This window comes from Amblyomma maculatum, chromosome 10 (genome assembly GCF_055883805.1).
Source record: "Amblyomma maculatum isolate TAMU_Amacu chromosome 10, ASM5588380v1, whole genome shotgun sequence".
NCBI classification, from domain to species: Eukaryota; Metazoa; Arthropoda; class Arachnida; order Ixodida; family Ixodidae; genus Amblyomma; species Amblyomma maculatum.
In genome coordinates this window covers 45464658-45492560 of record NC_139353.1, presented here as the reverse complement: position 1 = coordinate 45492560, position 27903 = coordinate 45464658, and the positions used below count along the sequence as shown (strand labels likewise).

The 27903-nt window shown below is 42.3% G+C and overlaps 3 protein-coding genes across 4 annotated transcripts in view; 2 read left to right on the top strand and 1 right to left on the bottom strand.

Annotated features, from left to right (window-relative positions):
- The window catches only part of Mcm5 (Minichromosome maintenance 5), a 31032-nt gene extending 30783 nt beyond the window's left edge, over positions 1-249 (top strand). The window contains exon 16 of the mRNA XM_084582669.1: positions 16-249. Coding sequence (XP_084438795.1) covers positions 16-117 — 102 coding nt within the window. The 3' untranslated portion in view covers positions 118-249. The remainder of the gene's footprint in view (positions 1-15) is intronic.
- Positions 225-10393, bottom strand: LOC146176327 (KICSTOR complex protein kaptin-like). 2 transcript variants are annotated; one of them, XM_084582670.1, is made up of 13 exons: positions 10236-10393; positions 9877-10090; positions 9705-9790; positions 7745-7832; positions 7605-7659; positions 7432-7519; positions 7247-7317; positions 5934-6043; positions 5200-5310; positions 4774-4864; positions 4117-4252; positions 3094-3264; positions 225-363 (listed from the first exon to the last, which is right to left on the bottom strand). In XM_084582670.1, the coding sequence occupies exons 2-13, from the start codon at positions 10088-10090 to the stop codon at positions 274-276; spliced, it is 1311 nt and encodes a 436-aa protein (XP_084438796.1). In that variant the 5' UTR covers positions 10236-10393; the 3' UTR covers positions 225-273. The 2 variants fall into 2 exon arrangements, with proteins under 2 accessions (XP_084438796.1, XP_084438797.1); XM_084582671.1 differs by lacking the exons at positions 7745-7832; positions 9705-9790.
- Positions 10394-10523: 130 nt separating this feature from the next.
- Positions 10524-27267, top strand: LOC146176326 (3'(2'),5'-bisphosphate nucleotidase 1). The gene is made up of 8 exons (XM_084582672.1): positions 10524-10684; positions 13968-14072; positions 14510-14617; positions 15022-15070; positions 15834-15925; positions 18763-18963; positions 21918-22035; positions 25653-27267. Exons 1-8 carry the CDS (start codon positions 10550-10552, stop codon positions 25808-25810), a joined length of 966 nt encoding a protein of 321 aa, XP_084438798.1. The 5' UTR covers positions 10524-10549; the 3' UTR covers positions 25811-27267.
- Positions 27268-27903: the final 636 nt, after the last annotated feature.

The window sequence follows — 27903 nt, the reverse complement described above, 5'->3', positions numbered from 1 at the left end:
TTTTTACTGTTTCAGAAATATCCAGAGCGTGCCATCTATAAGGTCCTTCACTACATGATACGGCGAGGGGAGATCCAACACCGCATGCAACGCAAGATGCTCTATCGCATCAAGTGAGGAAAGTGTCATCGCAGAGGAACCAAGAGGACAAGTACTCTTGCCCTCTCTTTTTTTTTGTAAATACAGTGCTCTTTAATTTTTACCTTTGTGCTATATACATTACAAATAAATTGCATATACTCTCTTCAAGCTTCCAATCTTCTTTCCTGGCCTCTAGTCAGGCTTGCTGGGAGCTCCGTGCAGAAGTCTCGCAATTTTCTCCATTCTATCGGTGCAGATGCTGGTGGTTTCTCGAAGGTCGTGCTGCAAATGGTATGACCAGAATGATAACTCCTCCATCACTATGCGCTCCATTCTGACCACCACTTCACCCCTCAAAAAAGTCTGAGGAAGGAGAACAATGTTTCACGTGCAGTTTCTCCTCTGGTATAGCAAGTGAACTAGATTTTTATTTTTAATATTACAACAGTAAGAGCTCGTTAATTCAGCACATTGAGTGCGACCACACTGCATAGCAACCAAGCAAAAGGTGAATGTCAAAACATATTTTTAAGTACTTCAAAATTTTCTAAACATGTCTTTCACAAAGCACGGCAGCAATTTTTAACGGTGCCGTTATATGCTCTGCATTGGCACGCATTCTGAAGCCATGAAATGGTGATTACTGATGTTTGAAATCGGTTAAAGAACAGTGCACCGAGCTACAGCAAAAAAAATGACAGTGTCAAAGTTAAGGGAGGGGACGTGGCCAATCAAGATTTCTCAATTTCTTTTCGTTCTGTGCAACCCTGGGGTCTTCATCTGGGAGCTCGTGCTGTTCGAGTCTCCCCGTAGAAGTACCAGCGGAGTTGGAGCTCGCTTCAAAGCTGCAGCAATTGATGGTGCTTTGGGAAGAGCCATTGCGTTCAGTAGCGAATGCATGCCATGCTGGCTTTCCCGCATAACAGCAATGTTGTATTCAAAGTAAGCATGACAAACCAGAGGCCAATTTCGAGCAAACTCGGCATTCACCTCATCACGCGGTTTTACAGCATTAGCATTATAAAGTATAAATTGAAATAAACAAGAGTTTGACAATATCCATCTTCACTATATTGAGGTTTGACTGAATAATGGAAGCAGTTATAAAACTGCCATGCAACTGTTTAAAAGGATCGATAAACGATTTTGACGGTGATATTAAAACTAGGGGTGTGCAAATACGAATATGGGGATATGGGTATCCCCATATCCCCATCGAATCAATAATGAATAAAAAAATAGCAAACACTTTCAGGATTCACATGGTATTTGCAAATAAAATTAAACTAGAATGGCACAGAAGTGTATAACCCAACTGAAAATCCAGTAGTAATCTGCATGCACGATTCCATATTACCACTGTTTTGCACAATGTCCGAATTAACTGAAACCTCAAATAATCGAATGGGCCTGAAAAGACTGCCAATGGCAGTTTACATCAGAATAATTTTAACTGATAAACAACTCTACAGTGGATGTCAGCATTTGAGATGAAAGTGAAGAAAGAACGACATTTTTTCCCAGTTTCGTCAAATGCTTCACTTTGCGCACACTGTAGGGAAGGCCCCCTTCACAAACGGCCCCGTTGCAGTTTGAGGATGCTTCACTGCATAGCTCACACAGTCGAGCACTGTGGTGAAATAAGCAGTGCGAGAGTTTTCAGCGAATTTGTTATTTTTTTTTAATACGAATGCGCATCGAATAACAAACATCTTTGTTTTGAATGTATTCACACATTCCGAATTCTTACATAAGAAATCTTTACAATTATATTCGAACCAAATGTAAAACCTCTGCATGGACATAACTCTGGAATAATTTTTCAAATTGCTCCTTGCAAGTAACTAGGACAACACCATAATGTCACATTCCCAGCCTCCTCCCGCTCCACTGACATAGTGTATGGATTCTGGGCGAGCCTCCTCATTGGGCATGCCCAAATGATGTGGCGGACAGGGCACAGTAGTGACCTGTTTCCATTTTTTTTTTTGTGTGTGTGTGTGTGCTGGCTTTTGTAAAGTGGAGTGGGGGAGAGTTAAAGCACTATTTTTAACTGGCAATATCATCTTCACTGTTAGTGAAGCTAGATTAAGCACTTTTGGGATGCGGTGACAACTGATGTAATACCAACCATTCGTGCGCGTTTACTGTCCTTAGCAAACATAGTTTCATAGTCCCTTTAAGAGTCTCAGAGAGAGCAAATGCAAGTTAACTAATGAAAACAGAAGTCACAGGAAGCAACTAGGACATAGGGCATAATGTTAAGAGCATATGCTATGTACCTGATAGTCTGTTAAGGTAAAAGGAGTGGATGCTATGGTTACAGAAATGTAGCAGGCGGGTGACAAAGGTTAAAAGGAGTATAGACACTTAATTTTAGGGTTCGTGTTTTATTCTATTTAATGATGCATAAGGCATTACTGTACACAGATCACCATGTAATATTCGCCTAGGACCGCTGAGTAATTTATAATCAAATTTCTTTTCTCACTTGTTTCGGTTTAAAAAGCCAAGCGATGGCTGTGATGTCAAAGTCGAGTCTAGGTCACATGACGAGTGACAAAAACAGCGATATAATCATTTCTGTGTCGTTTGGATTTACTACAATGCTAAAGCCAGCCTGCCTCATGAACAGGAATCACAAGTGAAGAGTCAGTGATTATATCACTGTTTTTTCATGCGATGCGTGACCGAGACTTGATTGTGATGCCACAGCCGTCTCTCGGCTGCTGAAACCAAAAGTGGCAAAAAAATAAAATTCAATTAAAAATTCTTCACTGGTCATAGGCAGAAACCGCATCCATATACAGGAACAGCTTATGCATCATTAACAAGAAAAATGCCATCAAAATTTGGTGTCTATACTCCTTCAAGTGAGAAAATGAAATCGGGTCGTTTGCTGGGACATGGCTATTTCGAGGATAGTACAAGAGACCTTTATGCTGAATCAGACTTAGCATTGTTCGTGACAGCGGTGTGCGGGAGTTCAATGTAAACAAAAGCGTGACCTGCCTGGAGTATATGCAGGCCTTTAGTGGAGAGCACGAGCAGCTCGCGTACACCATCCCCCGTCAGGTCCATGTACTCGATCGAGAGAATTGGGTGGGAGACCATCTGATGCCACAGCAGCACGTAAGATTCCCTGCCGCCCGAATGGCGCTGCAGCTTGTACACCAGAACCTCCTGCAGTGGCGAAAACCAACAAATGACCCGTCCAATTGCACACACACCTCTCAAGTCGCCTGTTAACTATAACATCTTGCAATCCCTCCATCAGAAGAAACTGGCAAGAGCACAACAAGGTGTGAGAAAATAGACAGAGGCAACTTTTTTTACGCGCGCGCATTTCCATATTTCTACCGAAGCAGTAGGCTGAGCAACTTCAATTAGCTAAGCTACAAAATTTGGAATATTATCAGACTCTGACATCTGCATGTGTTGCCTGAGCTATTAAACAGCCTTTCATTAATACAGTAGCCAAATGTACACTATATTCACTAAGCCTCTGAAAGAGACACGACTAACTGAACCTGAGCTGAAACAATCTAGAGCCAAAACAGTGCATTTTCACTGAAAATGCATTTTTATAAGCCGGAGAAGGCCGAAAAATAAAATACAGCTGTTGTTGCCAACGGCCGGTTTCACAAGTAGACAGCCATCAGAGGCTGGCCTTGATTGCAACAAACTTCAAAATGGAGAACACAGTACTCTTCGGCGCACACACAACAAGCTTTAATTGAATAGCGGGGAGAATTGTAAGTGCAATTTGCTTGGCAACAACCTTTTGCCACTGGACAAACACCAACATAGCCAAAAAGAAGCACTGGATCTACTTTTACTCAAAAAGATGAAAACTGGACGGAGTTGCCCTCAGTTCCAATTTAAGAAATGAAATTTGTAAAAACTTTTCGCAGCGGCACGTAAATAAAACAAGCGCATGCTGACAACAATCATTCCAGTTCGAGTTGCGATAAATGCACCTAAGTGGCTAAGTTTCGGTTTTATTACAGTGTACGAAGAAACAGAAAAACACACCTGGCCGTAAGTTCCAAGAATGACTTCGTTTACACCATCCATGTCAATGTCGGCCACACAACCACAAACAACAGAATCAAAATCATCACTATGAGGTAGCATGGCGTGCTGGTCTAGACCCCTGTCAAGAACGTCTCTGCAGGGAGGGAAAAAAAGAAAACGATAAAGAAAGATGACTATGAATTGCACTTTTCTAGCAACTTGTTTTTTTTTTTCCTTTAAGTTTCAGAGTTAAGAGGTGCAATGTAGTTCGCTACACATAGTACAGGCTGCACCATTTAAATGCTTGAATCATAGACAGACAGACGTAACACATTATGTGTGGGCTAGAACTTATGACTTTAATATGTTGCACGCTTTTTGGCAATAGCTTTCATCCCAACTGCTTACTCTCATTACATCTGTGTGCCCGTGTTGAACGCTGACCAGCAGTACACAGGTCAGCTCCAATTGAACATGGCTATAACGGCACTTGGTTTTTCAATAACCTAGACAGTAATACATATTAACCATTTTCCTGACACAATCAAAACTATTCTCCAGTGCTCATTCCAGAAATTCAAACAGATGCCAGCTTTTTTGGTATGCGTATGCAATGAGATGCATATTTAAGTGTATTCTTTGCACAACTGTGAAAACGTATAGTTGCACCCTCACCTGTACACAAATGAAGGCACCAGGGCGCGGCATACCAAAAGGTGAGTCTTCTGAGCCAATCCTTGAGAGTCGTAACAACTGGAGAGCTCGGCTGCAAAAGGAATGGCAGATAGTTTTTGTATGCTACTGAGGCATCCATGCCTCATCCGTATACAGACACACACTAAGGTCATACTTTGATCACTTTGCTTACTGGAACTAAGTGAGATAAATTTAATTGGGCTTGGCAGCCATGAAAGCAAGGCTGGAGGATGGAGAGAAACCTGACTGTTTACTCAAAGCAATACAAAAACTAACATTTCATCAAATTACTCCAGCATGGAGTAAACACCCTAAAATCTTTAAAAAATTACAACTACCGTTATAAACAGATGACGGGAAATAAAAAAATTCAAATTTTACGGAACTGTATTGAGCGGAACTTACTGTTTTTGATGAAATCTGGAAGCGGCCAAATGGTCCTATCTTCAAAGAGACCGAGGCCGGAGATGGGTGAGTCCAAATCGACTTGCCACGATGACACAAGCTCAATTTCGTCTGTCGTAAGCCAGGACAATAATACATGCACAGGTATTTGTATCTTGCACAGTGATGTTTGCCATGTGGGAAAATGCCGCATCACTAACGAAAATGGCTCTTATGCCCCACAAAACCTTTGAGCTCCGGGCAGCCTCATTAACAGCGAGGTAGCAGCTGCCACTAATTGAGTAACCCTAATTAGCATACAAGTTGAGCATTATAAATAGTCTTGCTTGCACTTTTTTGCTTATCAAAGAAATTTTGACATAAAAAAATGACAAAACAGCACAGAATACTGCTACTTAAGCTTTTTGGAATAAGCATCACCCGTAATGTGGCTGCTTTTTGTTCTAAAGAAAAAAATGTGCAAGCATAAGGCACTCTTTAGATGTGTTTTGAACACCAAATATGACTACAGTGTGACTATGACATGCCTTTGTGAAATCTACAGCACAGTCACAGCACCACTTCCAGCGACATTTCTACTTTATATCACAAAAGCTCACTGTGATCTTGGGCTGACAATGCGCTGAACTCACCTCCCAGAACACGTTTGATGCATAAATTAATACAGCGTCCAAGATAATATAACAGTGCACAGTAATGCGGAGAATGTAATAACACAAATAGCGTACTCCTACCTCCATTTCTCTGCGCTGTTACGGCAACCTGAACGAAACCACTCTCGCAGCCTACTGCCGAAATTCGAGTACCACCCCCTTCCTTGTATTTGAGGTCCATTGCCAGTACACTAAAGAAAATGAAGAGAACAACAAACAAACTGTTGAATTAACTGCATTCCTGTACTCTTGCTAACAGGTACGCGTTAACGGCCAGAAAAGCTCCTCAAAGTGCATGGGATGTGCAAGCTCTTTCTGAAAATTTCAGGCACCAGCCAAATGATAAAAAAACCACTACAGCAAGCATCATCCTAGTCATGTACGTGCAAAGGCAGTTTTCGTGCACGTTGGAAGTACTTAGTGCCAGCCGCCTCCAGCAAACCTGTAAACTTTTCCAGGCAGTGATAACAATCGCATATCCCTGCCTACATAAATCCTGACCTGCAGGTGAACAGTGCCTGTCACTTAGTTGTGTGGCGAAACATAGCATCTGCGCAGTGAAAGAAGTCTCTAGCTAAAATAAATTACCAGCCTGCCTTCAACATTACATATAGCATATATTCTGTCATGAAATTATAGCCTAGTGCATTTCTTCTGTGTAGGTGGTGTGTTTTGACATGAAACCAAGAAGCAGACACTGTCCGCCTGCAAATGGGGATTCATGCAAGCGAGATACAAACATGTAAAGAGTGCTTCAAAGCAGAGGGCGTTTAGCAAAATTCGCTCCCCACAGGAAAATACCTTGGTGTCATCAGTTTTCTGCCATCTAGAGTCATGAAAAGAAATATGACCGCGTTCAACACAACTTAACACTGCACATTATTTAGAGCTGCTGCTGTTGCAATCCTATGCGTTCTCTGTGACCGATACATAATACATCAATTGCAAGTCAAGGCTCGACTCCTCCACCTGAAATGGCTCATCAAACTTGAAAGCCCTGGGGACAGATACACTATGAGTGTCATCGAGAAGCCCCCTCCTTAAGTCCATTCCTTGAAACATACAAAGGTCTGCTTCTAAGCACTATTCGTGAAACCCAAACAAAATATGTAAAGGCATCTTTGCAGAGAGGTTCATATGCAGATTAATTTTCAAAAGGCACAGTTATCCAGCCCTCATGCACTTCCTGCCATCTATGCGAATCATGACAGCTTGCACCAGACTTGCTTTTCTTTTCAAAAATTTAATGTGGATCAATTCTAACAAAGAATGCAATCTCATCTCTTACAATAATTGGCTAGCACACGGAGATCAGACAGCAGGAACTGAAATGATCGACATGTTAAACAGCCAGGCCATAAGTAACTACAAGCAAGGCATGACAATAACCTTACATGTCGGGAATGTCTGCGAATTCTGGAAAGTAACTCTGAAGTGGGATTTCGCTGTATGTTTGGTGTATATCCTGCAAAAGAGACGGAGAAAAATGACATCGTCAGGGCAGTTCAATGTTTCTAAAACTTTAGCAAGCTGCAAATGCTGCCTTCAAGCAAACTCTGCGAAAAATGCAGCGACAAACCTCTCTGAAAAGGTGGATTTTCGAATCGCTCCCACAAAGCAGGAATACGAACTCTCCATTTCTTTGGCCAGACTGATTTGGAAACAACCTGCATGGTCAGTTAATTAGCAAAATGAAAGAACATAACAGTCTCATCTTTGTCCTGAAGGAAAAAAATAACTCAATGGACTTACAGAGCATGTGTGAGCAGGTAAGGAATGAAGTTGAGCTCTAGACTCTGGCAGCCCTCTGTAAAGTACACAACAATGCCCTGCAATGACGGCCATTGAAGGACGGCTCTATTGATAGCCTTGTGCATGAAAACGGCACTTACGTGCAATTCTGTCCAAGTCTAAACCACAACCTGGCTCAGACTGCGAGTAAATATTCAAATAATGCCTGGCAAGCTGGTTTTCTCCTGGCTGCATAAAATAAACGGGCATTGGGGAATTATAGCCCAGTCGGTGTTGCTTCATATCCAGACATTTTTTCATTAATAATAGTGCGTGCTCCTGCCATAGAATAGACCAAAGTTGTATACATAGCAGCTCGTGAACGGGTGCATATGCTCTAGGAATAGAAAAGTTTCTGAAAATACTGCTAGAAACACACATTATCAGCTAAAATAGCAGTGCATACTGAAACGTTACTCAAAACATAAGAACCAAAGAATTCATTTGCCTATATTCTAAGTATTCGAAAGTTTATATACACAGCAAGGTGCCGCACAAACAAATTGTTGGCTTGCTCAGGAAACAGAGGCACAAGAATTTCACACAAAGAATTATCACAGACGTAAATGAAAAAAATCCTATCATATAAGCAACACAGACGGACCTTAATGACATGCAATCAGTTATTGCACTCCATTGACCACAGAGCAGAAGTATCGATTAAAAAAACTGCATATAGATGATGCCCAAGCGTCCGATTTCCTTCTGAATGCTTCCACCTCTGCTCAGAATTGGAAATTATTAAAACTTAGTGCCACATAAACAAAAACAGACAAATAAGTAAAGCACAGTTGATCTTATTTTAACAGGATTGAAAGCTGGGCTAGCTGAAACGTGTGGAAAATTCAAAAGTTTGTGAAGCTTAATAGCTAGACTACACCCTTTTGTCACTTCTGAGTACACCATCTTTTCACATTGCTCCTTTATACAATACTAGCATGTTCTGGTGACTGTTCACTGTGGTGAACATGGCATTGCACTGTCAGGTGATATTTTGTGTGTTGCTCACTTCTTTTTGTTTTTGCACATTTTTTCTCCTGTACCTGCACCCAAGTGCATTATGCTGTTCATGTGGCCAGTCTCTGAATCAGAGCCTTCTGAAAATTTGTGAAACATATGATATCCCTATATGTGGCATTGCCACTTGCAATACATACAGGCAAAGAGAACCAGTTTAACATATGGGCACTGTGCTGTAATAATCAAAATTGCTGAAGGCAAATGTAATACATCTGTTACACGAACACTTCCGATCTTTATTGGACTCTATCTGCATTGAGGCTTTCAAGGACTAGAGCATCCAGTGCTACATGGGCGTTTTGAATGGCCACTGAGAACTTTCCTTGCTGTGAGTCGAGTAACGTCGAGAGTGGCGACGCCCACTCTCGAATGTGCTTGAAAACTCGAGAGCGCGTAAGGAAGCAGCTTTGAGCCAAGCAGGATTGGGCTCAATTGCACTTTAAAGTTGCGTGTGACAACTTCGATCTGCATTCAGTTGAATTCAGATCGAGTTCAGTGGGAATCGAAAGTGTTTGTGTGACAAAGGTATAACATATTTAGAACTGAATTAGGTAGCCAAACCTGTTTAGCCTAACCTGGTAATTTAGTGCTGATCAGTGTGCATCAGGATATGAGTGGCTTTACTTTGAGTGCATTCGAAACAGACAGAGGGCCAGAATTCGGGCTTTCAAAATTTGTCAGAGCGACTTATTTTGTGGTGCTGTTGGGCGCTGAGGTACCAGCAAATGACACTGCTTAAGAGTATTTGGTCATTGACAATATGCCACTCCGAATGGGGAAAGACGTTGATAAACAGGTATCCAGCAAGATCCCTAGTAGCCCTGCACTTCTGCAGTCTGTGATGGCTCTGTAACAAGCGGGAGTTTGTAAACTGAGTTACGCTTGCTGTGGAGAAAGGATATGTGCCAAGGCAAACTGGTGTAAGCTTCAAGGTAATGGGTAGAGTGATCGACAGGCCTTGGTTTCTTTTGTAGCACAGTCCTGAGCAAAATTTTGTACCATGAGTAAAATATTTCGATCCTGTTAAAAACATGGATTTACCCTGATGAAAGCGATGCCAATGATGATGTCCAAGTTGTCAGGCACCGATTTGCTGAACGCATCGATAGCAATGACGTCGGCACCCTCTGCAAGCACATCGAGACTGCTCCGCATCGAAGCGATAGATGTGACGGATAGATATATAACTTCCGTGCAATAGGAAGCATTATACCTGGAAGGTATGTGAAATGTATCTCCCGAGACGACGGCGTCAAAACATTCTTCTTGTTTCTGGTATATTCAATGCAGAACACGTTTCTTTGAAGACACGAAACGAGCACTTTGTTGGCGTCGCCGATGTTCAAAGTGGTCATGCCGTAGATGTTACTTTGCGACGGAAGTCCTGAGAAATGAGCCTCATTCATCTTTCTCCTGTCCGGATACATCTGCAAAACGCAGCGCAAGGCCCTGATCAGCAAGGTGACTGCTACAGGTGCAGCAAGATGTGAGATAGTACTACATCAGAAACTGAATCGGGTGCTAGATAGATTTGGCCACCCAAGAGACGAATGGCAACTAGCTGTCACCTACCTTCTAATATATATAGTTCTCCGTCGCTTAATGTTTTGAAACCTGGTGACGGGTAAAATTGCCATACACTGTCAAACAGAACTAAAACAAAGGGTCGGACTCGGAAACAACCACTCCCGCTGACCACTTTTGACTAGAAATAAGGCTTAACTTGGCTTGGTTTGGATTCACTTCAGTCGCTTATAAAACTCGTAGACTGAATTGCACCCACATTATCTAGATGTCGCTAAAAGCTTTCCTAAGCAGGCATAAGTGGCAGCCGGTGGCAGCCGAACTCCTGTGCTAGCTGACACCACATGAGGTCATAAACAAACATGGCTTCATGCGGTGCAGCGGGGACCGGCCCCCTCGTCCTGAGGGTGATATCAAACACAGTTAAAATAGTTAATGGTGCAGGAAAAATAATCAAGGACATCATGAACAGCGGGAACCTCGGAATTGTCGAAAAGGTTGGTAGCTTTTCGCTCCCCATTGCTCTTTTTGCTGTGCCGTGCTTATTGCCATGCATTTGGCGCCTACTTTCTAATCGGTAGTTTCCCAAGCTACACCGACGGTACCTCTCATTAAGGCAGTAATCAAGTATATTGGCGAAGTTTTGTTGATTTAATTGAATACAAAAAACATTTGATTTTTCTTTCAGAGATCTTTTTCTGAAGTTCCGTTCCGTTGTTGCGTGTTCGAGAGTCATGAGCGCCGTCACATCCCGCTTGATCGCTGCCGCCGTGTCCTCCACAGCTGTGCGATTAGCGGAACGGGCCTTGGCTATTTTTTTTTTTCTCTCTCTCTTACCTTGCTCTTTCCGTGCATTTGTGCTCGCATGTTACATGCGCTCCCTCTCTGTCCGTCCGAGCGGACTGTCGCCGTTTCCCCCAAGGCTGTACGAGCGGTTGGCAAGCGTTCCGAGACTACCTTGAGAGTTTGATTCCGTCAACCACTCATTATCTTTCTTTCGTCCCTTTCAGCGAACAATTGTGGAAGTTCCATTGGCTTGGCGTGCCTCATTGCGGAGAGCAAAATGGAATTTCTTGACGCAGCGTTTTGAATTAACGTTCATTCATGCTGCCTTTGAGTTGGGCCTGTCTACAGATCATGCGCGACCTACTGTATGTAGGTCGTGTTACAGGGCACCAGTTTAGTTCGAGTCGTGGCGTGACGATTTCGCACCTGTGTGCCGTGAACTTTCAAGGTTATCAGATACAACGTCAGATTCTTTTATTGCAGCCGTTTTTCTCCCAAGATTGTTTAGTCGTTATCAATGCTATGGCCGCCCTAAACGAGCCACTGTGTTTCAGCACTCCACAGCTGCCCTCTGGAAGGCAATGACCTCAGGTTGGGCTAAAAATGCGCCCTTAAGCTTTAACTGGAGTTGCCTGCGATGCTTGATTGACGGTGCCACAATGCTAAAGTTAGTGGAAAGAAACATTCCTGCACCTTTGCAAACAAATCATTTTCCCTAAGGACTGGTCAAAACTGTAATGTTCTGTGTTGTACAGAACCAGTAAACCTGAGCTTGACCATGAAGTATAGACAGATTAGGGAAGTGTCAGCAGGTTCTCAGCAGGAGGTACTTTAACAGTTGTTGGCTGTTTGTGCAAATAGACAAGCTGAACAACTAAAAGCTAATTGTGTAAAATATGACATACAGCGAGTGCTTATCAAACTATTTGTCCACCCAGGTTCATATAAAAGTGCACTTCAGTTCTCTCCAATACTCTAGCCCTAAGAAACATCATCATGAGCCTGACTATACCCACTGCAGGGCAAAGGCCTCTCCCATATTCCTTCAATTAACCCAGTCCTGTGCTAGCTGCATCCACTTGAACCTGCCGGCCCCTCCTATGCTTTCCTTCCCTCGGAATCTAATTTGTTACCCATAACGACTATCGGTTGTCCTCTTTTCGCACTACATGCTTTGCCTATGCCCATTTTTTCTTGATTTCCACTAGATTGTCATGAACTCGAGTTATTTCTCTGATCCACTCTGCATGCTTCCTATCTCTTAACGTTATCCATACCATTTTTCGTTCCATAGCCCTCTGCGTTGTTCTCAACTTAAGTAGAACCTTAGCCTTCACATTTTAACCACATAGGTGACTACAGGTGAGATGCAACTGTTGTATACTTTCCTCTGGAGCGATACTGGTAAACTGTTAGTCATAATCTGCGAGAACTTGCCAAATGCGCTCCATCTCATTCTCATTCTCCTAGTTATTTTCCTTTCATTGTTAGGATCTTCAGTTACTAACTGTCCTAAGTAGACATATTCGCCTACCATTCCAGTGCTTCGCTGCTTATAGTAAACTGCTGTTCCTTTCCAATGCTGTTGAACATTACCTTAATCTTTTGTATATTAATTTTTAGGTCTTTTTCTGTTTACCCTGTCTAGGTCATTAATCATTTTTTGCAATTCTTTTCCTGATTTACTGAGCAGGGCAGTGTCATCAGCAGTCGCAGATTACCGAGGTATTCTTCATCGACCCTCATTCCTAACTGCTCCCATTCCAAGTCTATGAATGCTTCCTCTAAGCAAGCTGTGAACAGAACTGAGGAGATTGTGTCTCCTTGCCAAACACTTTTCTTTGTCAGAATTTTGTTACTTTCTTTATGCATAGCTATGGTTGCCGTGCTCACTATAGATATGTTCCAGCACTTTCACATACAGCTTGTCTACACCCTGATTTCACAATGCCTGAATGGATGCTAAGGTTTCGACTGAGTCAAATGCTTTTATTGCGAAAGCAATACTACGACAGCTAAAGCAAGACCTTGGGTGGCCACAGCTACGCAATGAAGAGGCGTGAAGAGGCCTCTTCACAGCATAGCTACACCACGAAGAGGTGTAGCTACGGTCTCTCCATAAAAACATCGGCCTGCCATGACATTTGAATTCACGTTACCCCTATGCCACGGGCAGGAGCTGCCAACTCTGGTCGCTCCTTTCATATTAGAGAGTGATACCAGAATCAGCCTGCCAGGACTGCATTCTCGTTACCCCTACGACACGCAGCCACGTCCATACGGCTTGGTTGAAGCGTGACTATATACGTGGGCTGGTAGCTTACACTCTTGTGTCATACCCTTAAAGGATGAGCTAAAGTGTCCCCAATAATGTAGCACCTTACACTGATAGGGCGTGATAGGGGAATAATGTAGCAGGCAAAAGAAGCTGGCACTGTTGTTTTCACAATTCAACTAGGGTTAACTAGAACTATTTTTTTTCATAATCAGTGAATGTATAGGGGCTGGTTATGTTCCAAGCATTTTTCTGTCACCTGGTTGATAGTATAATATGAACACTAGTATAACATGAACAATATGTATTTAAGGGTAGGTACTTGATTCAGCAGTTTAGAAGAGTTGCGATCAGTATTAGTTGTGATCAGCTGAACATCTGATTCTGAATGCAAACTAGCAGCTGTTGGCAGTCTGTCATTTCAGACAGAAGTTCCTGCTGTGCACCTATCTGCCTATGGCCTATTTTATGTGGTTGAGGATTAAAAAAAAAGCTACAAGTGTGGTCCTGCCGGATATGAACTGTCACCAGCTTTTTCATTTCCTTTGAACAGTGGGAAGAGGCTCTAGTTGCTTGAAAAAGAAAGTATTTAATTGAACTAAGAAAGAAGAAAACTTTAGTACTATGTGGCTAGCCATCATAGACTTGCCACATAAGAAGAAAGCAGCAGAAAGGAGGTGGTGATGCCTAATGCTTTTTCTCCTTTTTGCCACTTTTAGGAAGGAATCAACGACCTGCAGACTGAAGCAGACCGGTCTGTTCAGCGTTGCATTGTCACTTCACTATCTCGGCAATTTCCTAAGCTGACCATTATTGGAGAGGAGGTGAATCTTTTGGTTTCCTAATATATATCTCAGCTGCTTCAATTTGTCTGATGTTTAGTTTAATATTGTATGTGCATAAAGCACTCTTTTATCTCTTTTTTAATCCGCTGAGCTGAGTATCTTGTCCTACGCATTATAAAACCGAGATTTAGCTTTGTATTACAGATGCTGATTCTGTCTCACTGAAAATTGCTGTGTTTACAGAATCCGTAATGCACAACACCTTTTGTAATTGAGTTAGTTATATGGGGTTTTATGGAGCATAAGCAACTATGGCTATGATGTGCCAAATGCCCTTTTGTAATTGAGTACTTGTTTCAGAACAAACCTTTTATATCGGGCTCCACAGTTATGCTGTCTCCGCTTCTATCCTAATGAGCATACGACACCGGTGTTGAGGAGTCATCACTGTTACATACTTTGTCCTCTCTTTGCAGACACTAGAAGAGAAAAAAATTAGCGACGAATGGATCATCACTGACCTTGACAAGGACGTCCTGTCAACTACACTGCCCGATGAACTCAAAAATGTTAAAGAGGAAGATGTGAGCGGCTTCGATTTGCATTTAATGAGGATGGAGCAGCACTGTTTACCCAGCATCCTTGTTAACTTTCCTATTATGCTTACTAAGAAATTTGGAGGTAAAACGTTACACTGGGAACGTTTTAAATGTCTGTACTGGCAGCAGTCTTGTGTACACTGTTTCTAAATCCTTTAGTGTGAGCAACCGCCTTATTACACAGAAACCTTTTAGCATGGATAGAGGGAAGAGAGGTGTTGACACATTTATTTATTTTGATATGTATCATTATCAAATGTAATGTTTTATAGCCAGGCACAATTGCCTTTGTGAACGTGATTGTTTTGAGGTAGAAAGCAAAGGCTTGCCAGTTATTAGGAATTGAGGTACGATAACCTGCACATGTGTGATCAGACTTTGCTTTCCAGCTCGTGGTTTGGGTTGACCCATTGGATGGAACTAAGGAATACACACAGGGTGAGTTGTTGCAGGCAATACCTTTTTAGATTATATAACCTGTGATATGATCGGGCACTACTGTATTTCTATTAAACAGATCCACAGACTATGTTGAGTCTTTGCTGCACAAGCCACCAGTTCGTCTTAACCAGTCCTAACCATTTCCCAAGAGATCTTGCTGAACCCTTAGGAGGAACAATGTGTTATTAATTTTGTTACAAATTTTGCCATATAAAAGGCCATGGACATTTTTTTTTTTAATGTTTAGTACTGTCAACTCTGAGTGTTTCAAACCCTATGGGGATAAAGTTTGGTGAAATTCAGGGGTGATTGGTTTATCGGGTTTAACGACCCAAAATGACTCAAACTATAACAGATGCCATGGTGAAGAACTCCAGAAATTTTGACCACCTGGTTTTCTTTAACGAGCACTGACGTCACACAGCACACAGGCGCCTTGCTTTCCGCCTCTATCGAAAAGCGGCGACCGCAGTCGGGATTTGGTCCCACATCCTTGGGCACAGTAGTTGAGCGCCCTAACTAGTGCACCACCACGGCAGGGCGATTCAGGGATGCTTTTTGATACTTGGAAGTGTCAACATCAAAGTTTGATTTCAGTGATTCTGTGGTGCTCCTGATAAGATTAGCTCCCCTGCTGACTGCTGATTTTCGTGCTTTGTTCTCCTGTACCATCGACTGTGTGTTGAAACAACCTACTAATGCGTGTGACACAAGAGCGTAGTGCAATGGCTCTCGCCACAGATGCTATTGCTGTGTGCAGGTTTCCTCGACCATGTGACCATTCTCGTTGGCATTGCCGTACAGGGTAAGGCAGTAGGAGGAGTCATTCATCAGCCATACTACAACTACCAGGTGAGGAGAATACAGGCAAGAGTCCCTGCCCCCACACCCCTCACCCTCTACCTTTCGGGCCTGTCGTGCAGCTGTCGTGCCTAGTCACGACAGCTGCTGCCCCCGTTTTTATCCTCTGATATCGCTTTCCTGTCGTCGTTTTCTCTCTCTCTCTCTTCTTCCCCCTCCCTTCCTCTCCAACTGCACACGTGCCAGTCGTCGCTGGGTTCAAGGGAACAGGAAGCCAACGCAAGGGTCTCTCTGCTTTTCTCTCTTTTCTGCTTTTGCTTGTGCTGTGCTTAAGCTTCATTGACTGAGCTCCGTAATTAGCAAATCGAATTTGTCACGATTAGAATTAGTTGGGCACAGAAGATTTATCTGTGTGACATTATTTTCGAGATAATTTAGATGCCTCAAAGAATTTTTTCTAATAAACATGTTCTGGAAAATATTTGGAGGTTGAAAGGCTATGCAAAAAATTAATGTTCGGTAGAGAAAGCTGAAAACGGAGGGTGAATTGCTTTTCAAAATATTTTGGTACGCTGTAACTTTGTTGACACATTCCAGTGGTTCCTCCTCCAAAATTTTTGTAAACATTTGTATGAAAGTGTGTTAGTGCTATGAATGCACATAAGAGAAAATAACAACCAGACAAGCATAAACTCAAATGCTTTCATGCAACTGTAATACTTGTATCTTGTCTACAAGCAGTCACTGTGGTAATGATTTACCTGGGCAACTTTGGCTCCTCAACGTTTACCGCGAAGTGATAATTTGAAAGCTAATAGTACTACGCCAAGCTATATTGTGTGAGCTTGACATTCTAAAACAATTTTTAAGCATCACACTTGAACATTTCTTATTTAAGATAAATCCCCTGTCCAAGTGCCCCTGTTTTCCAAACTTTGTAATGACAGTGAAATGTAATGACAGTGGTAATGACAGTGGTGGCCGTCGTCAGCCTTGTCCACATATTAATACTGCTTGCTGAATGAGCTTTCTCTCTGCTCACCATGCGTCACTTTTTCTTTTCGTTGCTCGATTTCGTTGCATGCATGCTTAACTACCTGGACAAAACATGCTATAGTGTTTATTTGTAGTTATAATGTAGTTAAGATGTAGTTATATAACAAAAGCACTTCGTAACACAGCAGTGCTTGGCTGAATACTGTCGCGTTGTGTTTAGTGCATGTTATGGTGATGGCTAGTTTCTTGTAGTGCTTAATGTGCTGCTTGTTGCAAGTTTGCTTGTGAAATGAAGCTGTATTATAATCATAAGGGATTGATATTGTGTCATGTTTTAAATGAAAATTTCCTACTCACTTAAAGTGTGGGAACAAGTACATCGTCATTGAAACACAGCTATTCAATTATATTTCTAGTAGCCATCTACTTTGGACCCTCGAGCTTTACACAGCTTGGTTCATTAAAGATTAAGGGCATCGCATCAAGTGGACTTATCAGGCTATGTAGTACAGTCGTGGATAAAGGTTTATGACATATATATCTTTTCTGTAAAGAAAGTGTTTCTGCACGATCAGGCAAACCATTTCCATTGAAGGCCTGTAAGCATGAGGCATTCTCGTAAAATTGCGTTTAATTGTACAGTTTTACAAAAAAAAATAACTGCCATGCCATTTGAGGTGGGCAGCCTGCTAATCAAGAAATCGGTGGCCAAATTGCTGTTTTCCGAGCATAGGGCACTTTGCTTAAACCATGCACTGTTTATGGCAAAAAAGTTTTTGGTGGTAGGCAGGGTGTAATAAAATCTTTACATTTTACTGCTCCCCATGAAAAATGTGAGTGCGAACAAGGTAAGGAAAAAAGCAGCATGTATGCCGCTCATCATTATTGACAAATGTTTGGCATTAACATTCTACTTCCTACGTATATATTTCACTGTGGCCAGCTAATTGTTTCCAAGTGTCTCAGACTGTTAGTGTTTCAGCTGCACAATGGCCGCACCACTTACGTTTCCGAAAACGGAACAAATAGGGGAGCGTTGTTTACAACACTGTTGCAGCCGTACCTTTAGCGCTAACCATCTGAGTACACTGGTCAAAATTCTGCATGTATCGGACAGGCAGAATTCAATTCATCATGGCTTGCTTACAATTCAAAAGCGAATTAAAATTGGTAGACGCAGTGTTTCAAACATCCTGAAATTAGAGAACAAAGAGCCCTGTCTCTGTAGCAGCCATGTGGTAAAAGAGAGCCCGCTTCTATATCATCGAATCGTCACTTTGTGGATGGAACGTAGTATTCTGCACTTTCAATGTTTTTGTGCAATTTGACTTCAAACGCAGGAGGCAAGAGTCATGCTGATTGCAAGCACCTTTCTGTCGCCTGCCTAGTGAAGTTATTCTTTGGCATATTCTCCGCAATGTGTGCATTAGGCACTTTGGTATCACTTTCTTTATTTTAGCTGAAGATGGCATGATTATGGTGTTTTCAACATCCTGTTTGGTCGCATTTTAAGACCTTTGTGAATATTGCAGAAGTGTCAAGTCACACCACTAACTAGTATTGCATGATGGTCCTTTGCCTGGGTTATGAGGTCAGAACAAAATTAATGTTCTTTGTGCGTTAATGCCTTTTTCTGTGACTTTATGCTTGCGTGTGAAAAACCGCACAACGTGCATTAAGGATGAATGTTTACATTGGAACATAAATTGCATCATTTGGTTAAAAAAGATAGATGCAAAAGTGCATATATGTATTACCTGCTCATATTTCGCCATAAAATATGGCTAGTTTGAAATCAAAGCTGTGAGCATGCTGGACATAAACCCGCGATGGCCTTCATTGCTTTCCCTCACCTGTTCTATTTCTTTCTCCTTTGCGTCTCATCTTTCAAGGTGGAGAAGGATGTATACAAGCAAGGCCGCACAATGTGGGGCATTGTCGGAGTCGGTGCATTTGGCATCTCGCGCACGCCGCCCCCGAGCGACAAAAAGATCATCACCACCACACGTTCTCACTCGAGCCCCATCATCAATGGCTGCATTGAATCTATGAAGCCTGATGAAGTGCTGCGTGTAGGAGGCGCAGGCCACAAGGTGACTGGGAGTGATCTTCTCATTGCTTGCTCTCGCTTTTTGTGGTTTCCTCTTATTTTTTTTTTTTCACAGCATCATCGATCAGATAGAGCCAGGTCTATGATTCCAAATTAACCAGTATGTAGCTAAATACTGGGGTTTTAATACAGCAGCCGTGAGATGACACTGAGCTTACGCACGTTGCTTGATGGTTAGATGGGTCTGTAGGCCCGGTTGACGTCTTCACAATGGTTCCCTGTGCTGCTGTGTTTCATGTTAGCTATAAATTTACTTTAAATTGACACGCCCGCCATGGTAGCTTGGTTTTAATAATATCGTTTAGTACAAAACACACGCCAGACAAAAAGGAAAAAGCTCACAGAATGAAACATGGGCGCTACTCACAACTGATCAGCATGCAGGGTTTTTAACAGATAAGGCGAGAAAGAAACTTTATCTTGCCTTCATAGAGGGCAAGAGAACTGTCATTTACACACCACTCTGATCAAAAAGCCTCTCAAATTCCGCGAGCAGATTTTTTCCTGCTAGGGTTTCCGCCACAAAACCCCAGTGTACAATCAGTGCAACCAATACAATTGAAACATTTTTGCATGCTCAGAGAGCGTGCAAACGGTCTTGCTAATAATGGATGGACGCACCTAGTGGACCATTACATTGCTTGCTTTGTAATGGTTGTACACCACAGTACAACTTCACGGTGTAGCCAAAAGCATGTCCAAAAGAATTGCCAGTGAGTGTCAACATCGAATCATTGCTTTGCTGTCACTATGGACCCTTCGAAAAACTCTGGAAGTCGTTTTCTCGGCTCAGTGAAAACCCCTTCACCACGGCGGCCAAACCTGTTTTGGGGCTAGAAGTTGGGTGCAGTACAGGCGACAGGTTTTGTGACAATAATGAATAATTGCCACTCTGCGCTTCTCCCTCTTGTTGTTATCCAGATTAAGGGTTTTTTACAGATTCGTATTTCAAGAACTATGAGAGATACCTGAAGCCAACCAGTTCGGGCAGGTTGTACAGCTGGGCAAGCATTATGCATGGATTATGAAGTTTAAGGCTTAGTTACTTAAAATTAACGATACTTAACTAATCAACTTTATATTTTGGATTTTAAGGGGAAATATATTATTTGCAAGACTGAAGGCTGTTAACATGAAAGGTGGGACCCCTTTTTATTTTTCATTAATTGGCAACTTGCCTCAAAGTATTGAAGGCAAAAAAATATGCATCTGAAAGCTTGTTGAGTTGGTTTCCATTCATTGCACACTTATAAAGCAGTGTCACAGCACGTGGTACATATTGTCACTAGAATCATGTTATCTTCTTCTACGTCATCATATGCACGAATGGTGCCTGAATGTGTACACATAAAAAATGCAAGAGACACCAGTTTGTAAAGTTGCAGTGTTCAAAAGTGAACGTAGCTAGGTTTGAAATTCGTATTTTTTTGCATTCAGCATTCCTAACCACATGTTTAAGAAAATTTAGAAATTGAATTCATCTTTGACGTTGGTGGCCTCCAATTTTGCAAATTATATTCTGCCCTGTAATCAATTTTAAAAACTTGACTAATTTTTGTTAATTTCCTGATCATCAAGTTATATCATGTACATCATGTTTGCCTTGCTGTACTACCCACCTGCAAAGATAACATAGACATAGCTCACATACGTTATAAATTATGAATCTGTAAATGCCGACTGTACCCACAGAACAGCCCGAGGGTGTCTGGAAGTTGGCTTTCTCTTGCAGCTCACAAGCTGTGTGAGTGAACTCGCTGTAGGTATCTCGAAAAGAAGAGAAAAAAAACATTATTCGCGCTATAATCGTTGCATTATTTCGATGATAACGCGAGGTGGGATCTGAAGCAGATGATTTAAGGAAAAAAAAAAAAACCTCGCATTTAATTCGTGCAAATACAGTAGCACAGTTGTTGATAGGCTCCAATATTGTGACTTCCTCCACAACTGGTTGGATGCGTTGTTTCTAGAGCTGCAGTGCTTATAATGTACTGCTTTCTGCAGTAACCACCATGCATAATTCATCTGTGACGGAAAATAGTTCGTTGTTAAAGCTTTTATGGTCACCAAACGAAAAAGCAGAGCATCAGACCAGATTACAAGCTCAAGAATTTAGATGCCCCAGCTAATGTCAAATATAACAAGAATGATTTTGTTTACTGTTCATGGGAGTAATATGCATGCCATATACCATGACCCATAGTGAACAACTGTTGCTTTTTTTTTTTTTTTAGTTGTGTCTTATTGTAGGCAAAGTAGGCAGCCATGTCAAGGCACCAGTGAAACTTGCTCATTACTAGGTTCTACCTTTCAAGAAAGTTCAGACCATTAGTTTATTTATTTATTTACATTTGTTCTTTCATCCCTAGTAGTGGTATCTGCAACAACGATGTAAACAGAATTATTTCAGTTCTTTAAATGAGTGAAATTGGACCTTTTACAGACCAGTCCCACTGTATTTGTGATGATTCTGTAAATATCATTTAACGTTATCGGGAAGATCTCCCGGTAGGAGTAGGTGGTTACAATTATGATGATTATGCTAAATCAGGCCTTGGTCGGTTACTACACTCTGTATGTGAGTTCTGGGGATTTTTGTTTGTTGGTAATAAGATGATGTATTTACATTGTGTAAGAAAAACACTGTAACCGTCTTCTGAGCGATCAATTCGAGGCAGAAAAGTTCACGGCTGAATAACGCAAGCAATTAGGGAATGGTGGTATTACGCCTCATGTCACGACAGTGAGTAGCTTGGTTACTTATGATTTGCTTTCAAGGAAACTTGGGGCTATCTTGACATTTTATCACTGTTGAAACGCTGGATTAGGCAGGCTTCCTTGGATGACAGCTCTTTGCAGTGAATGTTGTATGCCTGCTGCAGCTGTCCGGTAGCGCTGAGCAATTCGCTGAGATTCGGCCGACTCGCTCCTATCCAGGTGCTGCTTTTGATCGAAGGAAAGGCCCACGCCTATGTGTTCCCAAGTAAGGGCTGCAAGAAGTGGGACACCTGTGCTCCTGAAGCCATCCTGCATGCTACGGGAGGTCTCCTAACGGGTAAGTGCTAACAAATGGGCATTTACGTGAAAAAAGATTAATGTTCTGGACAGGGTGCCTCGTGTTGACTACAGTTTTAGATTGTTTAGTCAAATCTTCCAAGTTCACTTGTATCAGTGAACAACATATGGCCTCTAACAAATTTTTTTGTTCTTTTCAAGATCAAATAGTAGCCATTGTACTCTTGCGAGTAATGAATGCACGGCCGAAGAAGGCAGATGCATATGCCAGAATAAACTGTCACCTTGCCCAGCCTCCTCTGGTATCGAACGTTACCCATGGCATATCACGCGTTTGTTATACCTTGGCATATCACGCGTTTTGTAGGCAAACGATTTGGGGGACTCTGAAACTCTGCCTTTACAGGTGTGATGTAACATCGTTAATGGCACCCATACTCTGGCTTCTTTTGTGGAACCTCGTTCACATATACATGCACTTTTCCGGAAACGAAGCCTTTAACACTGTCGCATAGTTAAATTGCATAGTATATGCAAAACTGCATATTGGAAGGCGTTTCTGCAGCATTTGCACACAGGTTCTGACATGTGTATGCATCTGCGAATTCGTTACTTATTTATTTACGCTTGAATTTTCAGCGACCATATTGTGGGCACATTTCTGCTTGGAATTTTGAACACATGCTAAAGGTGTGATTCATTATTTATGTTTATGAGCTGTATGAGTTATTTGTTTCTTATGTTCATTTGCGCTGCGCACTTGCTTGAGTGAAACGCTGCATTGAACGTTGTTCAGTTAGAAGTGAAGTTATTCAGTGAAAAAGAATTGTGAGACTGGTTGAGGTCGCTAAAGGGGGACACAGTGCAAAAGCCTCAATTTGGGAATAGCCCGTTTTCGGGTTACTTTTGTTTTCGACTCCTGGACCAAGTAAGGAACCTCTCGGTTAAATTTTATGCACGGGAGTACTCTACAAACACAGGAATTCTCGCCTACTGAACGTTCGGTAGCACCTGTGTGCTCTTTAGGACCCAGTGAAACTGCACGCAGCCGCCATTTTTAAAGCGCGCGTACAGGGTTTCTATTTGACCTGCCGCGCTGTGTGTATTGTTGCCGGAAGCATCATTCCTTCCTTTTTCCAACGAGCCGCGCACTTCCATCGAGAGGGGAGTGAGGCGTACAGAAAATTTAAGAACAAGCACCAAAATCAGAGAGGGGGGAGCCCTGATTGGCTAAATAACAAAAATGAGATGCGATTGGCTCAAAAGTAGCTCGGGACATTTCAAATGTGTTTTTGTGCCACGCGGGGGCTCGCTTTGTCAGATCACGTTTGATTGCATCTGGCGCCAAATTTGGTCGTCTTGCTTTTCTGGTCTCTTCAAGTATACATATTTGTTGGAAGAATGCCGGCTGCAAAGTTTGCGTTATGTGACGGCTTAGGTAGATGGACACATGCCGACCTCTCTCAGAATAACTGTAAGGACAGTTGCAGCACTGGAATTTGTACACTTCGGTGAAGGACCAAAGGAACTGAAAAGGGACTAACCGGACATTGCTTGTGGCGCACACTCTGCCAAGATCATAGAGAACAACAACAAATTGTACGTATTGCGAGAGCAACCAAGAGTAGCCCAGAGCTCGGAGATGACCAGAAAAAAGCAGCAACTCGACACCACTGCGGCTGAGCAGTGTATAGACAAAGAAGGGCTGTGCTGCTGGCGAGTTTTCCTGAGCACTGGATCTTGAGAAATGAAGTGGGGCGATTTTAAATTTTTTGAGTCCATTTTCCTCAATTCCTGCTTTTGCGGTAAACTGTTAGCTTAGGAAAAGTATCCTTCCACTATTACTCAATAATATTAGTACTGTAGTAGGCTCCCGGAGGAAAATTTTGTGAGGAACACAGCAGTGTGCTCAGTCTTACTTTTTCTTTTTCTTTTTTTTTCTTTGCTAAAAACAAAACAAAAAAAACAACGGTGGTAATGAAGAAATCAGTGTCATTACTGTGTGGTAACATTTATTTAAATAATAGCAACCTTAAGCAAAATAATTCCATAGCTGCGTGCTCTAGACATGCAGTCAATCACCAAATTTTTGGACTCTTGCAGCTGAAAATTCGGACCGTCCGAAAAATGAAATTTTGTAGAAAAAAATTACAATGCAAACTTCTGATTACCACTATGGTGGAGGAAGGGGTCTGTAGCCCAGTCTCGTGCTTGACGATCTCACTGTGCAGCTTTTATACAGACGGCATACGTCAACCAGCGTTTGATGGCAGCGCTGCCGTGGGCACCTCGCAGGCAAACACGCATAGCCTCGTCTGCCATGCGGTGAAACATCCTCAAAACACGATGGGGCCGTATGTGCTGCTGCTGCGTTGTACTGCGTGAAGGGCCTTGTATTTCTAGCTTAAACTTTGCTTTGTGTAATCACATTTTCGACCCCCTTAAAGCCTGGATTAATGGCGCTTTACAGTACGTGTTATTGGAGGCTTCGCTATTGGCAGTGATGCCAGGGTGAATGTGAATGAAGTCCAAAAACCGACCAATCAGTTGCGATACATCCAATATTTCGGAAGCTCATATGCATTAGTTGTATGGAGCATATCACATTGCCGTGAAAAAGTCCGAATAGTCAAGCATGACCCAAAAATCAGGTATCCGAATTTCCGGTTCGGTTGTCGACAACAAAAATGTTTTGAAAATTACCTCCGTTTTCTGAACAATAGTAGGTTGCATAATGCCCTTCATACTTTATCTAGAATAATGAAATAGTCTCAGCAGTGCTGTAAACTAGCCCCACAAGTTTCTGTGAAATCGAGCAGGTGGTTCAAAAGTTATCTTTCAGGTGGTGTCCCCCCTTAAATTACATTCATCTCTAGGCCTGCCATGGTTGTACAGAGTAGGGGCTAAAGTTGCTTGATGGTTTTTGTGCCTTGCTGCTAAGCTTTTATTGTTTGAGAAAACTGTGACAGTGTTGAGACATTTCTATAGCTTGTTCTAAAATTTCACCCGAGCTTGATCCATCACAAGGGATCAGCGAATACCACACTTGCTATTTTTTTTTGCGATGTTTATTGCCTCAGGGCATAAAAGGAATGTTATGAAGGGTGTGGGCAAATAAATGAAGAAAGGTTGGCTGATGTGATGAAGTCTAGGAGTGCCTCTAGACTTCCCTCTGTCTCTGTCTAAGCGGCATATGACTCGCTTTAATCCACTGCCTCAAATACCTGAGAACTGGGAACAATCCTTTAAAAATGTAAAAGATCAGGAACATCCAAAAATATTGGTGTTCCAAGTTTGTAATTGGCACAGATCCTTAATGCAATGAGGCAGATTTTGAACAAATATACTAATCTACTTAACTTGAATGGCATCAGAAGAAAAAAAAAAAACGTTTATGGGGAGTATACACTAGCCTGCAATAAATGCAGGCACTAATCATGCGTACCACTAAGCACCTGTATATGTGCAAGCCATCAGTCTCTTTATTTTGGTGCAGATGGAAGGCGTAAAATTCGTTACTCGTAAGATACAGAATTGCAGCTTTATAATAGCATGCTTAGAAAACTATGGAGCCATCTTAATCAACGAGAGCCATCTTCTTCCATTGGCCCGACATTGTTTGGCGCTGTTGTTGATGGACTGCGCACCGCCTCGCAGACATCCATGGCAACCGGCTGCAGTACCACAAAGATGTGGACCACGTCAACAGTGGTGGTGTTCTGGCCACCTGTCTCAAGGAGCAGCACGAGTGGTTTAAAAACCACATTCCGCCCGAAGTAGCCAAGACACTTCCCGTGCCTCCAGCACAATCCTAGCTGCATACTGCTTCCAGCGGGACCCACAATGGCTGCCTCTTGCTAGCCATCTCGGTCACTATGGGACCCACAATGGCTACCTCTTGTGAACTGTCTCGTTTGCTTTCCGACCTGACAGAGATGGCAGCCGTATTCTTGGATTTTATGTCAGCACTTTTAATTAGTTGTTTTCGTTTTGGTCTGTAGCCCGGTTATCCTTGCTCTGCGGATCTCTCGCTTTGCTTTGCTAGGAGGCAGAAAAAGAGCAGCATTCCTGGAATGCAGCTGTCTTCATGTCTGTCCTACCTTACCACGATTTAACATTACGATTTAACATTAGCGCCTTATAGAGAGTTGCATTTCAGCCTTTGTTGTCAGTTTTAGGACAAACGGAGACACTGATGAACGCGAGCATTCACGCATCTGCGGCTCTTTAGCAGCTTGAAAGAGCCTGTAACAAAGTTTAGAATATTGGCGAGTCAGAGATAATATATGCAAAACGTTATGAATGGCTTTGTTTACTCTGACCTTCAGTTAACTTGGCCTGTTAAAAAACGCGTATATAAATAGTGACATGAATCGCATGCTATCAGTGGCCTAATGCCACTTAGCTTATGGAATTCCCTATTTTTGGCACGCTGGCAGTATTTCTGAGGCATCTAGAAAAAAGTCCAGACAAATTTATGGACGTGAAACCATTCTGGTAATACTGCTCGTCGTCATAACTGAATTCCTCTGTGACAGGGGTCGACTTCTTCCATATTATGGTTGTCAAGTATCTTTCTACTTCTAGCTTCACTTACAAACCCTGTAGAACTGAGTGTTGTTTTTCGTCGTAATTATAAATGCGGTTGACTTTTTGTATTCTTAACGCAGCCACTTTTGTTGTGCATTCCACAGACACAGTGGACGTATTTTTTGTGCTGCTGCATTAGGAATTGAAACATTTTCGCCATTTATTCCGTAAGTAGTGGAAGGAGGGAACAAATGTGAGTATGTGCTGTTAAAGTGCGTGTCATCACGTGTTGTTAAAATAGCATTGTTTTTAGCTGTTGTTTATTTAGAGTTGTTGCCAATAATGCAGGTACTAAGTGCAGTTACATGTCGATTGTGAGCTTTTGTCCGAACAAAATGGAAGGCTATTGATTTAGCATACTGTCATTCTTGGTGTGTTTTAAACCTAGGATTTCCTACTGGATATTTCACAGACTGGGAAAGTACGTGGAAAGTATACTGGAATTCATTTCTGTGTATGTGCCCGTCAATGCTGTTGGGATATGTGGAAGCTATGGTTGTTTTTCCGCTAAATGTTGTCTATAGAGTGCTGTGCTTGAATGCTGCTCTAATTTGTCAGTGGCATTGATATCTTTTATTATACAATTTCTTATCAATGGGAATAATGTGTAGCAGGTTTTGGTGATGATATAGATATACTTCTAAGAGCTGTGCATTTAATAAATAGTGTTTTGACATTAAAATTTTTGAGTCTGTTGAAAGAAGAGGCAATGAAGCTTAGGCCAATGGGAAGTGGAAGCAAATGAAAATGGTAGGTGTGCACTGCTTTAGTGCTGACATTTCAGTAAGAGAAGTCTTTCTTTAAGGCGACAGGGATCATTTATGGCACTACGCTTGCTCCAAGTGGAACCCAAGTGTGCTTCGACTTCTGTGCCCAAGAATGTGGGATCGAATCCTGACCATAGTGGGTTGCTTTTTGATGGAGATGAAAAGCAAGGTGCCCGTGTACTGTGCGATGTCAGTGCACGTTAAAGAACCCCAGGTGGTCGACATTTCCAGAGCCCTCCACTATGACATCGTCTCTCATAGCCTGAGTTGCTTCCCGGCCACAGCGGCCGCTTTTCGATGCCGGTGAAAAGCAGTTAAGGCGTCTGTGCTGTGCATTGTCACTGCACGTTGAAGAACCCCAGGTGAGCAAAATTTCCAGAGCCCTCCACTACGGCGTCTTTCGGGGCGTCTTTCGGAGCCTGAAGTGCTTTGGAACGTTAAACCCCACAAACCAAGCCAAACAAACCAAACTGTGCAATGAATGGCACTGTTTGCAGTAGCACGGTGCATACTGTGAAGGTGTGAAATGGTGTGTATGAGATAGTCATCAG